The 12,988-nt window shown below is 39.2% G+C and overlaps 1 protein-coding gene across 4 annotated transcripts in view; it reads left to right on the forward strand.

Moving 5' to 3' along the window:
* Positions 1–12,988, forward strand: part of DOCK11 (dedicator of cytokinesis 11) — a 190,581-nt gene that overhangs the window by 124,242 nt on the left and 53,351 nt on the right. For all 4 annotated transcript variants that reach the window (XM_005594441.5, XM_005594442.5, XM_074029891.1 and 1 more), the window contains 4 exons: positions 4,652–4,768; positions 7,618–7,693; positions 8,274–8,383; positions 10,831–10,942. In XM_005594441.5, the coding sequence (XP_005594498.3) occupies positions 4,652–4,768; positions 7,618–7,693; positions 8,274–8,383; positions 10,831–10,942 (415 nt within the window). The remainder of the gene's footprint in view (positions 1–4,651; positions 4,769–7,617; positions 7,694–8,273; positions 8,384–10,830; positions 10,943–12,988) is intronic.

Below are 12,988 nucleotides of genomic sequence, written 5' to 3' on the forward strand. Positions count from 1 at the left end.
TATGGATTTAGAAGACTCTAATTTACTTCCACGGTATCATAACTCACTCTAGGAAGCATAATATTGTTTCATAATAAATAATTTATCCTTTTCTTTTTACATTCCAATATAAATAAAATTATGATGTCATTTATCATCATAGTCATTTTGGAAGGCTGACTTGGAGCTTTTATTCTTTTTCTACAGTATTCCCATTTGTCCTTTTTAAACAGAAAATGCCTGCCAGTGACATCTACTCATATTCCTTTAATTACAGTGATTTTCATACATGTAAATCTTGCTAGTTTTCTTTATGTGATTGTATCCTAAAGTAGATTTAAACTTCTTAGCTTTAAGATGTAATTCATTGCTTACTGCAGTTTGCTTTGTTTTTGACACATTATAACATACCTCCACTTAGTGTAGTTGACTCAGTTATATGCCATTTTCACTTTTTGTGAATGTTGATATTGACTTCACACAAATTAGCTGGTATGATATATCCAAATAAAAATATATCTTAAAAGTCCTCCAGTCCAATCAAGCTTGGTCAAGCCTTTAAAAATGCATTATCGCTGAGTTCTGGCTAACTACTTGCTTACGCCTAGGAGTGGGGAAAAGGATCTTATGCCATGTGGAGGAAAATGTCTTTAGCCATGATTTTAAATGATTCACTGGAAAAGTACAAAATGAACTTCCCCTCTCTGAAGCAGAAAGTTGTATGTTTCTCCACTGCCTCTTCACATGAAAGTGAAAGAAAACTGGATTTTGCCAGTGGGATTCTCACCACCTAGAGGCGGAATTAAATATTTTACATCACAAATTTGGACACTTTTAACTTACTTTTTAAATTCTTAGAGCTGTATGTATACACACGCAGGTATTGTTACCTGTAAATAAGTTAGACACTCTGAGCGTTTGAGGTTTTAAACTATAGGAAAGATTGAAATGCCAAGCCTTACTACTCCTTCAGTGACTTCTGAAGCTCTTTCCTCTTTGTTCAGAGGCTTCATACAGGCATTAAATGACGATAGAGTTTTCTCCATGAGAAGTTTGTTTACTTCATGGGCTTGGTTAACCAAAGCTTCAATTCCAGATTATTGGATGAGGATAATAAAAGGTCCTTTGTCTGTTTTGTGCAGTTTCCAGACAGCCTGGGTAAGAGTTCATTTATCAAATACATCCAAGTAGAGCATGTTTCCTATTAATGATGACACCAAGGTGAGGGATTGGAGGGAGCCTTAAGCCCCCATATTTTCCATCAGTTCTCTAAAGGGACCCCAAAGTAATACACCAAAAAAAAAAAAAAAAAGGAAAAGAATGTTTCCTATGAAAAGCCTACTTCGAGACTCAACTCCCTAATCACTCCCACCCTTTCCAGCCAATTGCCACTCCTAAGCCCCTGCTCTTAGGAAATTTTGGTCCCTGTTATGTGTTACTCATAAACTATTTAGCAATCTCTCTCTCTCTCTTTTTTTTTTGTGACGGAGTCTCGCTCTGTAGCCCAAGCTGGAGTGCAGTAGCATGATCTCAGCTCACTGCAGCCTCCGCCTCCCGGGTTCCAGTAGTTCTCCTGCCTCAGCCTCCCGAGTAGCTGGGGTTACAGGTGTGCACCGCTACACCTGGCTAATTTTTTGTATTTTTAGTAGAGATGGGGTTTCACCATGATGGCCAGGATGGTCTTAATCTCCTGACCTCGTGATCGCCTGCTTTGGCCTCCCAAAGTGCTGGGATTACAAGTGTGAGTCACCATGCCCAGCCAGCAATGTCTCTTGTTATGATTACCATGAGACATTTTTCCTTTTCAGAACAAGAATGTTCAATATCTAACATTTACCCTGGGGCCTGTATAGTTCTTGTACCCACTACAAGTAATGTTGATACCCAAGAGAATTGCAGATTCTACTTCTAGTTGGGCTGTGGGCAAATCTTTTTACCTTTTTTGAAAAAGTAATCCATATGCATGGTGAAAAACAAAAATCAAAATGCCTGTCTCCCATTCCTTACCTCCACTCACCAATTCATCTTTCCAGAAGCAACTACTCTTATAAGTTTATTTATACTTCTATTTTACACAAGCACAAGCCTATATGATATATATGTATAAAATATAACAGAAACCATTATACATTTTTCTTTTTTCATTTAAAAGTACAGCCTGAAGGTTAGATCTACTGCATTTTAAAAAGTAGCTGCATAGTATTTTATCATATGGATATACTTTATTTTATTTATCTAACTAGTCTTCTATTAATAGATTCTTCGGTTATATTCTATTTGTTGTGCAGGCGAAATTTTTAACATATTTGGCAATGACTTTATGTTTTCCTGTGTTCCTGCTTCCCTGAGAGAGTTGTAATTTCTCTTCCCCTAGAGATCACTCACTATCAGAACTAAAATGGACTCCTATTTAGAAGCCATAATATTAATAATAGCAGCTAAAATTTATTAAGGGCTCACTATATGCCAAGCACTATTTTAAATATCTCACATTAATTGACATCATTATTATTACCCCCATTTTACCAAAGAGAAAACTATAGTTAAATGACTTGATTGTAATCAAGTAGCTAGTAATGGGAGAACTGGGTTTTGTGCATGTCTCTAACTGCAAAATCTGTGCTGTCAGCCACTAGCTATACTGCCTTTTAAATCTCAACTTGGGACATTGAAAAATTAGAAAACCACCAAAAAAAAAGGGTAATCACTAAGTGAAAAATCTTGACACCAAAGCCATGGAACAAAGGAAAGTAATGAGAGTTAAAAGGCCGGGCGCGGTGGCTCACTCCTGTAATTCCAGCACTTTGGGAGGCTGAGGAGGGCAGATCACCTGAGGTTGGGAGTTCGAGACCAGCCTGGCCAACATAGTAAAACCCTGTTTCTACTAAAAATACAAAATTAGCCAGGCGTGATGGTGGGTACCTGTAATCCCAGCTACTTGGGAGGCTGAGGCAGGGGAATCTCTTGAACCCAGGAGGCGGAGGTTGCAGTGAGCTGAGATTGTGCCTCTGCACTCCAGCCTAGCTGACAGAGTAAGACTCAGTCTCAAAAAATAAAAAATAAAAAAAAAAGAATGAGTTAAGATGATTCGTGGTAACTATATTCACATATTTAAAGGGTTGCCATGCAAAAGTAGAAGTAGACTTTTTCTTGTACTCCAAAGGGCAGAGCTATACCTAGGAGGTAGAACTTATGAGGAGTGTATTTCAGATAAAGGACCTTTCTAATAGAACCCATGAAAGGGCTGGAGTTTTAAAGAAGTTTAAAAAACTGTTTGTCAAGGATACATGTAAGGGCCATTCATTCCTGCCTTCAGCAGGAAGTTGGACTAGGTTAGTGGTTCTGAAACACATCAGCATCATCTGGACCAGTCCAGACCTGGTAAATCAGAATCTTCTGGTGGTAGAGACTATTACTGATGGGGTACTATGTTGGAAGAAAGTCTGTTAAGAAGGGTTTTTGAAATTCACAAATGAAGTGCAAATGGCCAATTAACACATGAAAAATTGTTCAACCTCAATAGTAAATGCAAACTAAACAATAGTAAGAGACCAGTAATCTTCTATATTCTACATGTTGACCATTTTGCCCTAGAGGGCCTTATCTAATTCTCCAGAAAAACCTGAAGTCATGAAAGATGGAGGGCAACTCTTGTGCCACCACAGCTACTATTTTCTCTGATTTGAGTGTATATACGTATCTGGCGAGGAATGTCCATAAGCTGAGGAAAGCAATAAATAAATTTGTATAAGAGGTACCACATTAATTAAGAGTCCTGGTGGTCAGTTTTATTTACATATTTACAAATATATCAATCTCCCAAGTCTTATAATTGACTTAGGGGACTAAGTTCGTATTATTGTAATTATAGCTTTAATGGAAGCAAAAAATGTTTCTTGAATGAATACAGTAACTTACCATTTTTTCACTTCTTCCACTTACTCATTCATTCCTTCAGCTAATATGTATTGACCATCTGCTATGTGCCCAGGTACTGGGGATGAAGCAGTGAACAAGACAGACACTGGCCGGGCGCGGTGGCTCAAGCCTGTAATCCCAGCACTTTGGGAGGCCGAGACGGGCGGATCACGAGGTCAGGAGATCGAGACCATCCTGGCTAACACGGTGAAACCCCGTCTCTACTAAAAAAATACAAAAAACTAGCCGGGCGAGGTGGCGGGCGCCTGTAGTCCCAGCTACTCGGGAGGCTGAGGCAGGAGAATGGCGTAAACCCGGGAGGCGGAGCTTGCAGTGAGCTGAGATCCGGCCACTGCACTCCAGCCTGGGCGGCAGAGCGAGACTCCGTCTCAAAAAAAAAAAAAAAAAAAAGACAGACACTGTCCCTGCTCTCATGAAGCTCAATCCTCACTGGAGCTGAAAAACAGGACTAATATCATCTGCTTTCTATACCAACTTCTATTTTTTACAAAAACCTTTTACTTCATGTAGTTATGCTTGAGGGATGTAATTTGACTCTGTATCATGGATAAATCCAAATGCCAACAAAGTTCTGTGGTAATTAGTTTTCGTATAAATAGACTCATGCTTCAGTAATTTGTTATGGATGTTAGCCTACTTTTTAGTCTTTAAGTTGATATATGAAGCCAACTCCATTTATTTGTAATATATACATATTATATACCTATTAAGCTTTCAATAATTATTTTTTCAGAACCAACAAGCCAAAATAGCACAATTGTACCTTCCCTTTGTTGGACTACTTTTGGAAAATATACAGCGATTAGCAGGTCGAGATACCTTGTATTCTTGTGCAGCCATGCCTAATTCTGTAAGTAGTAACGTGTTTCTGTTGGAGTTTTATCCTGTTTTATTGAATGCATTTGGAATTAGGGTCATATGCTATATGATCTCAACCTTAAGAGTTCACTTTTTTTGGTTTGTTTTTTTAAGCCAGAGTCTCGCTCTATCACCCAGGCTGGAGTGTAGTGGCACAATCATAGTTCACTGTAGTCTCAAACTCCTGTGCTCAAGTGATCCTCCTGCTTTGGCCTCCCGAGTAGCTGGGACTAAAGGCATACGCCACCACGCCCAGCTAATGTTTTAAATTTTTAGCAGAGACAAGGTCTCACTGTGCAGCCCAGGCTGGTCTCAAACTCCTAAGCTCAAAGAATCCTACCGCCTCAGCCCCCTGAAGTGCTGGGATTACAGGCATGAGCCACTGTGCCCAGCCAAGAGTTCATTTTTTACTCCATGTACACTGTTTTTCCTAATACAGTGCTTTGCAAACTTTAATGTGCATATGAATCACCTGGGGAATTTGTTAAAACAGATTTTTTTTTTTTTCAAGACAGAGTCTCGCTCTGTCACCCAGGTTGGAGTGCAGTAGCGTGATCTCGGCTCACTGCAGCCTCCACCTCCTGGGTTCAAGGGATTCTCCTGCCTCAGCCTCCTGAATAGGTGGGACTACAGGTGCCCGCCACCATGCCTGGCTAATTTTTTTGTATATTTAGTAGAGATGGGGTTTCACCATGTTAGCCAGGCTGGTCTGGAACTCCTGACCTCAGGCGATCCACCCACCACGGCCTCCCAAAGTGCTGGGATTACAGGCATGAGGCACCACGCCCAGCCAACAGATTCTAATTCAATAGGCTTGGGGTGGGACTTGAGAGCATGCATTTCTAACAAGCTTTTGACTGCTTCTGGTCCTAGGATTGCACTTTGGATAACAAAGTCCAAGAGAACACCACAAATCCTTTGAACCCTGTGTTTTGTTCTAAACATTTTCTGTTGTATGGCTTCATACATTTATTCAACTTAAACTGAACAAAAGATTCTCTACTTCCAAGATATTAGGCACTGGGGACTCAACTGTATTCCTTATTCCTTTGCTTCTCCTTTCCCTTAGTAGTCTCCTTCAGCACTTCTTGGTGAGACTCTTAGTTTATCACAATTGGTCTGTGCTTTTTTTGCTCCCCTTAGAATTTTAAGAATTGGAAGGAACTTTGGAGGTGATCAGTCTCCTATTTGGCAAAACAACCTTTTGCCATTGTAATAATTTAAACATTCCTTCTCACATTAGACCTAAAAGGTTTCCTATCCACTGGTCTTACTTTTGTCTTCTAGAGACACATGAAACACATCTGTTCCCATCTCCAAATGTACCCTTTCCACATGTGCCTTCTAAATTTTTCTCCAAGCTAAATATCTCCACTAATCTGTCATTCCAAATCCTTTACTTTTTTTTTCTTTTTCTTTTTCTTTTTCTTTTTTTTGAGACAGAGTCTTACTCTGTCACCCAGACTGCAGTGCAGTGGCACAATCTCAGCTCACTGCAATCTCTGCCTCCTGGGTTCAAGTGATTCTCCTGCTCAGCCTCCTGAGTAGCTGGGATTACAGGTATGTGCCACCACGCCCAGCTAATTTTTTTTGTACTTTTAGTAGAGATGGGGTTTCACCATGTTGGCCAGTCTGGTCTTGAAATCCTGACCTCAAGTGATCTGCCTGCCTCAGCCTCCCAAAGTGCTGGAATTATAGGCATGAGCCACCGTGCCCGGTCCCCAAAACCCTTTGCTTTCTTGGTCACCCCTTTTCTGAATGTGCTCCAGTTTACCAGTAACCCTATTAAAATACAGTGTCCAAATTATACACTTTATAGTCTGCCCAGTGGAACTGTTAACTTCTGCCCCCATCCATGTTCTATATGGCCCAAGATGACCTGTGCACTTTGGCTGGCCATGTCATATTGTTGGATAGCAGGTTAAACTGCATCATTTACAGCTTCCCCTGCAAATTCCCCCTAGGAAATGCTACAGCCAATTTGTCATGCCTGCCCTGCGTTCCTGAGGACGCTGCTTTTAAACTTTTCTAGTGGCTTGCTCGCTCGTGACTCCCAGTCATGTCAACTGGCTGAATGTGTATACTACACCTACCTGAACGTCAGGCTGGTCTCGCTTTACAAATACAGTATCTCATGCTTATGCTCCCTCCACATATATCTGACAGCATTATTTGGAAATATTTCACTTCTCTGTACTCTTTGCTGCTCAAGTTTCCTTAGGGCTTCTGGTCACACACCTTCTTCTAGCGTTGCCCTGGTTCTAAGGAGGAGAACTGAATGATGTTGAGACTTTACCAGGCTGGGCGCCGTGGTGCATGCCTGTAATCCCAGCACTTTGGGAGGCCGAGGCAGGAGGATCACTTGAGTCCAGGAGTTTTAGACCAATCTAGGCAACATAGCAAAGCCCCATCTCTAAAAAAAATGCAAAAATTAGCTGGGTGTGGTGGTGTATGCCTGCAGTCCTAGCTAATCTGGAGGCTGAAGTGAGAGGGTCGCTTGAGCCCAGGAGGTTGAGGCTATAGTGAACTATGATCACGCCACTGCACTCCAGCCTGGACTACACAGCAAGACCCTGTCTCAAAAAACAAAAACAAAAAAGACTGTACCAGTTGCGGCTATCTAGAATTTATGTCACTTGGCTAGAGGTCATGGTTAAAACAGTATGCTAGTAGCTTTTTTTTTTCTTTAAAGAGTCACCTAAATACTAATTACTAGTATCTGATTTAGACTTTCACAGTGAGCTTTGTTTAAAATCAGTGTAACATTTTGTTCTGTTAATTCAGGTTTCTTATCCTATATACGAATGTGTTTAAATGACACAGGTATCATATTCATTACAGACATCCAGAGATGAGTTTCCATGTGGCTTTACTTCACCTGCCAATAGAGGGAGTCTGAGCACTGACAAAGACACCGGTAATTAAACCGTTTGGAGATGATACATTGCATGGGTGTTTAGAAATGTACCCTCTACTTCTTAGTATTTTTGATATATTTCATAATAAAGACCATACGTAGCTTGATTTCTACTAAAGTTTAATTAAAATCTGACTCATATTTGCAGTCAAATTTATTTGCCAAGGTTTCCTTGTCTAAGCTTATTTAGAACATAGCTTGGCATGCTGACAAAATAGAGGATAATGAGAAAAATACTGGTTTCTTTATCTGTCACCAGTTTTAAGCCAGATACCTCCCTTCTCTGGGCTCAAGTTTCCTTGTCTATAAAATTGTCTTTTAAATTGTGTGGCTTTATTTTATGGCTTCCAAGGAATTTCTTGTCGTTTTGTACGTGCTAAAGTGTTTTGAAAGGTGAAAAGTTGCTTCACTTTTACATGGTTTCTTATGGTGTTTTCATATAATAAACTTCACATTTTAGATGTCCAAGATCTATTCCCTATATTAATGTCTCTACTTAAATTAGTTCAATACTTATTTTTTAAAAATATTTCTGACAGTTCCTCCTCTTGCCAACAAAGACTTGACTTTTTTTTTCCAGCTTATGGGTCTTTTCAAAATGGACATGGAATGAAGAGAGAAGATTCAAGAGGTTCCCTCATCCCAGAAGGAGCAACAGGATTTCCAGATCAGGGCAACACTGGTGAAAATGTAAGAACTTAAATATATAGGATAACCCTAGTGACACATTAGGCTGCAACTTTTTTTTAATAATATAAATGTGAGCATCTCTACTCTCCTGTAGTCCATCCTGGCTCTGCAAAAAGCATCCCATAATTCTTAGATATTTTAGCAGTATCTTCCTATACTGGCAGCTGCTACTTCAGTGTCTTAAACTATTTATGGAGAATGAGGCATTCATCCTCAAGTGTTCCAACTCTGAATATCTCCTTTAACCCTAGTACGCTATTTTAGTGAGGGGAAATTCAAGTTTAAAATATCTAATGTGCCTTGTTATTTAAAACAAAGCACATCCTGGCAGGATTAATGCAGTCATTCATTCTTTTGTAATAGAGTAATGATATTAATTTTGGAGGAAAAAATATAGGTCCCGAAACTGATAATCTTAGGGTCCCAGCATCACTTAATCAGAATATATCCTCCCAACTCTTCTATCAAGTTGTTTCACGCCTACCATTAAAGTTTGAGATGTGACTGCCTTAAGACAGAGAGACCTCATTTTAGACCAGTAAAGTTTTGCCATGTGATGTAAAATCATTGAATCGTATAAAATTATATTAGAAGGGTCTATAAATAAAAAATTCCAACTCTCAATTTACAAATGAAAACTGGGATTATGACTTAGAACAACCAGCTATGGCAGGACCATACTCAAACCTAGATTTTCTAATATGAGCGCTTTTTCTCCTATATCACGGTGCTCTTAGCGTGCATCAGGATCACTTGAAGGGCTTAAAAAAATAGATGTCTGGGCCTCACCCCAGGGTGAGATTCAATACATCTGGAATAGGGCCTGCTAACATGTATTTCTAAGTTCCCAGGTGATGTTGATGCTGTTGGTTGGGTATTGTTACCCTTGAGAGCCAGTGAACTATACTTCCACTGGTTCCTTGAGCCTTTGGGTAAACAGTAATTTACTCACAAATGTTTCTCTTTTACACCATTTAGAAATTGTGACAACAGGTACTGTCATAGCTAAGGCAAATAAAGGTCAGAGAGGTTGAATGACTTGCTAGTAGTCACATAGCAGCTAGGCAAGCAATCAGAACCTCAGTCTGTTTGCTCCAAGTAAAAGTTCTTTCTTAGTAAATTCCACCTTAGTCAATGGTGCATCCCCAGTTTAGCTCAACTGAAAGTATTAGTTTTTAACAACTGCAATTTTGTAAGGAGATTATTGTTATTCTATTCATATAAATCCCCAAATAAGTCAGATCTTGTCATGCTTAATTTCTGATTTTTTTTAAAAGTCATTAAATAAGAGGAACACATCAGTACTTTGTAGAGGTGCTAATTTTGAAGTATTACTGGGTACTCCTAAGTGTAATTACCATAATATAATTAGCCCATTTTATTTATTTATTTATATTTTTTAGAAATAAGGTCTTGCTTAGTCACCCAGGCTGGAATGCAGTGACAGATCAGTGTGCTCACTGCAGCCTTGAACTCCTGGGCTCAAGCAGTCTTCCTAACTCACCCTCCCGAGTAGCTAGGACTACAGGCATGCACCACCACAGCCCAGCTTTTTTTTTTTTTTTTTTTTTTTGTAGAAACAAGTTTTGCTGTATTGCCCAGACTGGTCTTAAACTCCTGGCCTCAAGTGATCCTCCCACCTGAGCTTCCCAAAGCACTGGGTCTACAGGTGTGGGTTACCATGCCTGGCTTCTATTAGCTCTTAAGATAGATTTTCTAATGTATGATTTTGATGTTGGATTTTAATAAACTCTAAGGAGAGATTCAAATGAAAAAGTTTAAGATGTTTCTTATGCTTTCACTCCATGTAAAAGTTATCTTTCCTTAAATAGCCATGATTATTTTATTTTTTTTTTATTTTTTTTATTTTTTTTTTTGAGACGGAGTCTGGCTCTGTTGCCCAGGCTGGAGTGCAGTGGCCGGATCTCAGCTCACTGCAAGCCCCGCCTCCCGGGTTCACGCCATTCTCCTGCCTCAGCCTCCCGAGTAGCTGGGAGTACAGGCGCCCGCCACCTCGCCCGGCTAATTTTTTTTGTATTTTAGTAGAGACGGGGTTTCACCGTGTTAGCCAGGATGGTCTCGATCTCCTGAACTCATGATTCGCCCGTCTCGGCCTCCCAAAGTGCTGGGATTACAGGCTTGAGCCACCGCGCCCGGCCGATTATTTTAAAATTTTACCGCTAAAACACATGGCATATGAGAATGAAACACACACAGTATTCATGGCTATATCTTTGTGAAGACCCCAAGGTAATTTCTAGTGATATTACTAGCTATTACTAGGAAAGAAAGATTCAGCCCATTCACCTTCAAGTTGTGATATAAAATTTAGATTTATGTTTAGAATTTTCCCAAACTGATCTAATGATAAAAAAAAGAGTTACTGAGTTAAAGGCTGTGGAAAATTGTGGTACAGATACTATTTCACAAACATCCTGTCCTTATAGACCCGACAGAGTTCTACAAGGAGTAGTGTATCCCAGTATAACCGCCTGGATCAGTATGAAATCAGAAGCCTCCTGATGTGCTACCTGTATATAGTAAAAATGATTTCAGAAGGTGAGTTACCAGCATATTAAGCATGGACTGTACTAGACATACACCCTCACAGGTTCACAAATTCATGCAACAATATTTGATCATCATCTGGAGGTAGAGCACATGCACATTATAAACAGATATTTGGAGACTCTGACCTTAAAATGTTTCTTAAATTGAACCTCAAAATAGGTTCATGTCAGTCACACAAGTTCGAGTCTTTGAAATAATTTTAACATAATTTTGCAAATAAATTTCTAAAATGAGGCAATGGTTTTAGAAGTGCTAAACATTTTGTTTTCATGCAGAGCATTTAATTCATTAAATGACCAATGTAACTGAAAGGAAATAATAACCACCAGAATTCATATTTAATACTTCAGCCTTTATTTAACCCAGGATTTGACAAATAAGAAACAAAAAAACAGGAAGAGTTCTCGAAGGGTAGCGAATGTCATCATTATCTTTGCAGCAACACTGTATGATATTGTCTGGTATCACGTTGTCAGGCTCTGTCTTTTCTCCTTGGTGTAGAGCCATATTTACTAGTGTTACCAGTTCCTCTTTATACTGTATGATGGAATACAACCAAAGGACTTTCATAAACTGCATGTCCTCAGGAAGTAAAAGCAGGTTATTTCCAAATACCACATTTACTTAGACAGTTCCCTCCTTTGTCTTCCTTTTCGCAATACTTTTGCTTAAAAAAAAAAAAAAAAAAGAATGGAAAACATAAAAGCACCTGGGATCATCATAGTGATTGCTATGTTTTACTCATTTTCTATTTTTTATTTTCAGTAATTACTACTTGTTTTAAATATTTTATGATAATGCAGGATGTAAAGACATAAAATAAGTTGATATAGTAGCTATAGAAACATTAAAATAAATAGCTAGATATGAGTAAATTCTAAAGTTCGTTAATAAAATAAAAATAACTGGAATATTGAAGTTCTAGGAATGTACGATTTAGCATAAACATCAAAGATTATGTTGTGGAATCTGGAAATTGCTAACATTTATGGAGTTTCTTCTTAAGGCAATGAAAATGTTCTAAAACTGGTGAAGGTTTCACTAGTCTTTGAAGAAACTATAAACTATTGTACTGTTGTGGGTTATTTATGTGGGCATTTTTATGGTAAATGAATCGCTCAATAAATTTATTTTTTTAAAAAAAGAGGCCCAATCTTTATCTCTTCTCCACTCCCATTGCCTCACTTGACTAGCCTTAAAAAAAAAAAGGTCCAAGAGATACGTTAGAAAAAAAAGCGGAACTGAACAAAAAAGCGGTTGAATACCACCATAGCCCAAAGAATGAGGGAGAGAGAAGGTAGGAGGAGGGGAAAAGCTGCATTGCCGACTAGTTCTCTCCCCTCCTCCACTGTAGGTCTCACACACACATACACACACACATACACACACATACATCACATTCTGTACTAACCAGAGACAAGTCTCTGGTTGTTTTATTTTAATGTCATGGGTAAAACCATGACTGTTTTTTGTTTCGTTTTGTTTTGAAGAGGGAGTCTCACTCTGTTGCCCAGGCTGGAGTGCAGTGGCAGGATCTCAGCTCACTGCAACCTCCACCTCCCAGGTTCAAGCGATTTTCCTGTCTCAGCCTCCGGAGTAGCTGGGACTACAGGCACCTGCCACCACGCCTGGCTAATTTTTTGTATTTTTAGTAGAGATGGGGTTTCACGGTGTTAGCCAGGATGGTCTCGATCTCCTGACCTCGTGATCCGCCTGCCTTGGCCTCCCAAAGTGCTGGGATTACAGGCATGAGCCACTGTGCCTGGCCCATGACTGTTTTATTTCTTGTGCACTTGATAGTTCCTCTTATTCTTGCAAATGTTGACCATGCTTGCTCAGTGGCAGGTACTCTGTGCCAAATATTCGGTCTTTGCTTTTTGATTTTAAAAAGCACATTTTCAATAACTAGTATACAGTCTATGTCACATCTCTTTATCTTTTATATGTATAAAGTCATGCTGTATATCTGTAAAGTCATTTCATTTCGTTCTAAGAAATGTCTTCTTCTAGATCCTTCTCAATGGATGTATTCTA

Source organism: Macaca fascicularis, chromosome X (genome assembly GCF_037993035.2).
Source record: "Macaca fascicularis isolate 582-1 chromosome X, T2T-MFA8v1.1".
Classification (NCBI taxonomy): domain Eukaryota; kingdom Metazoa; phylum Chordata; class Mammalia; order Primates; family Cercopithecidae; genus Macaca; species Macaca fascicularis.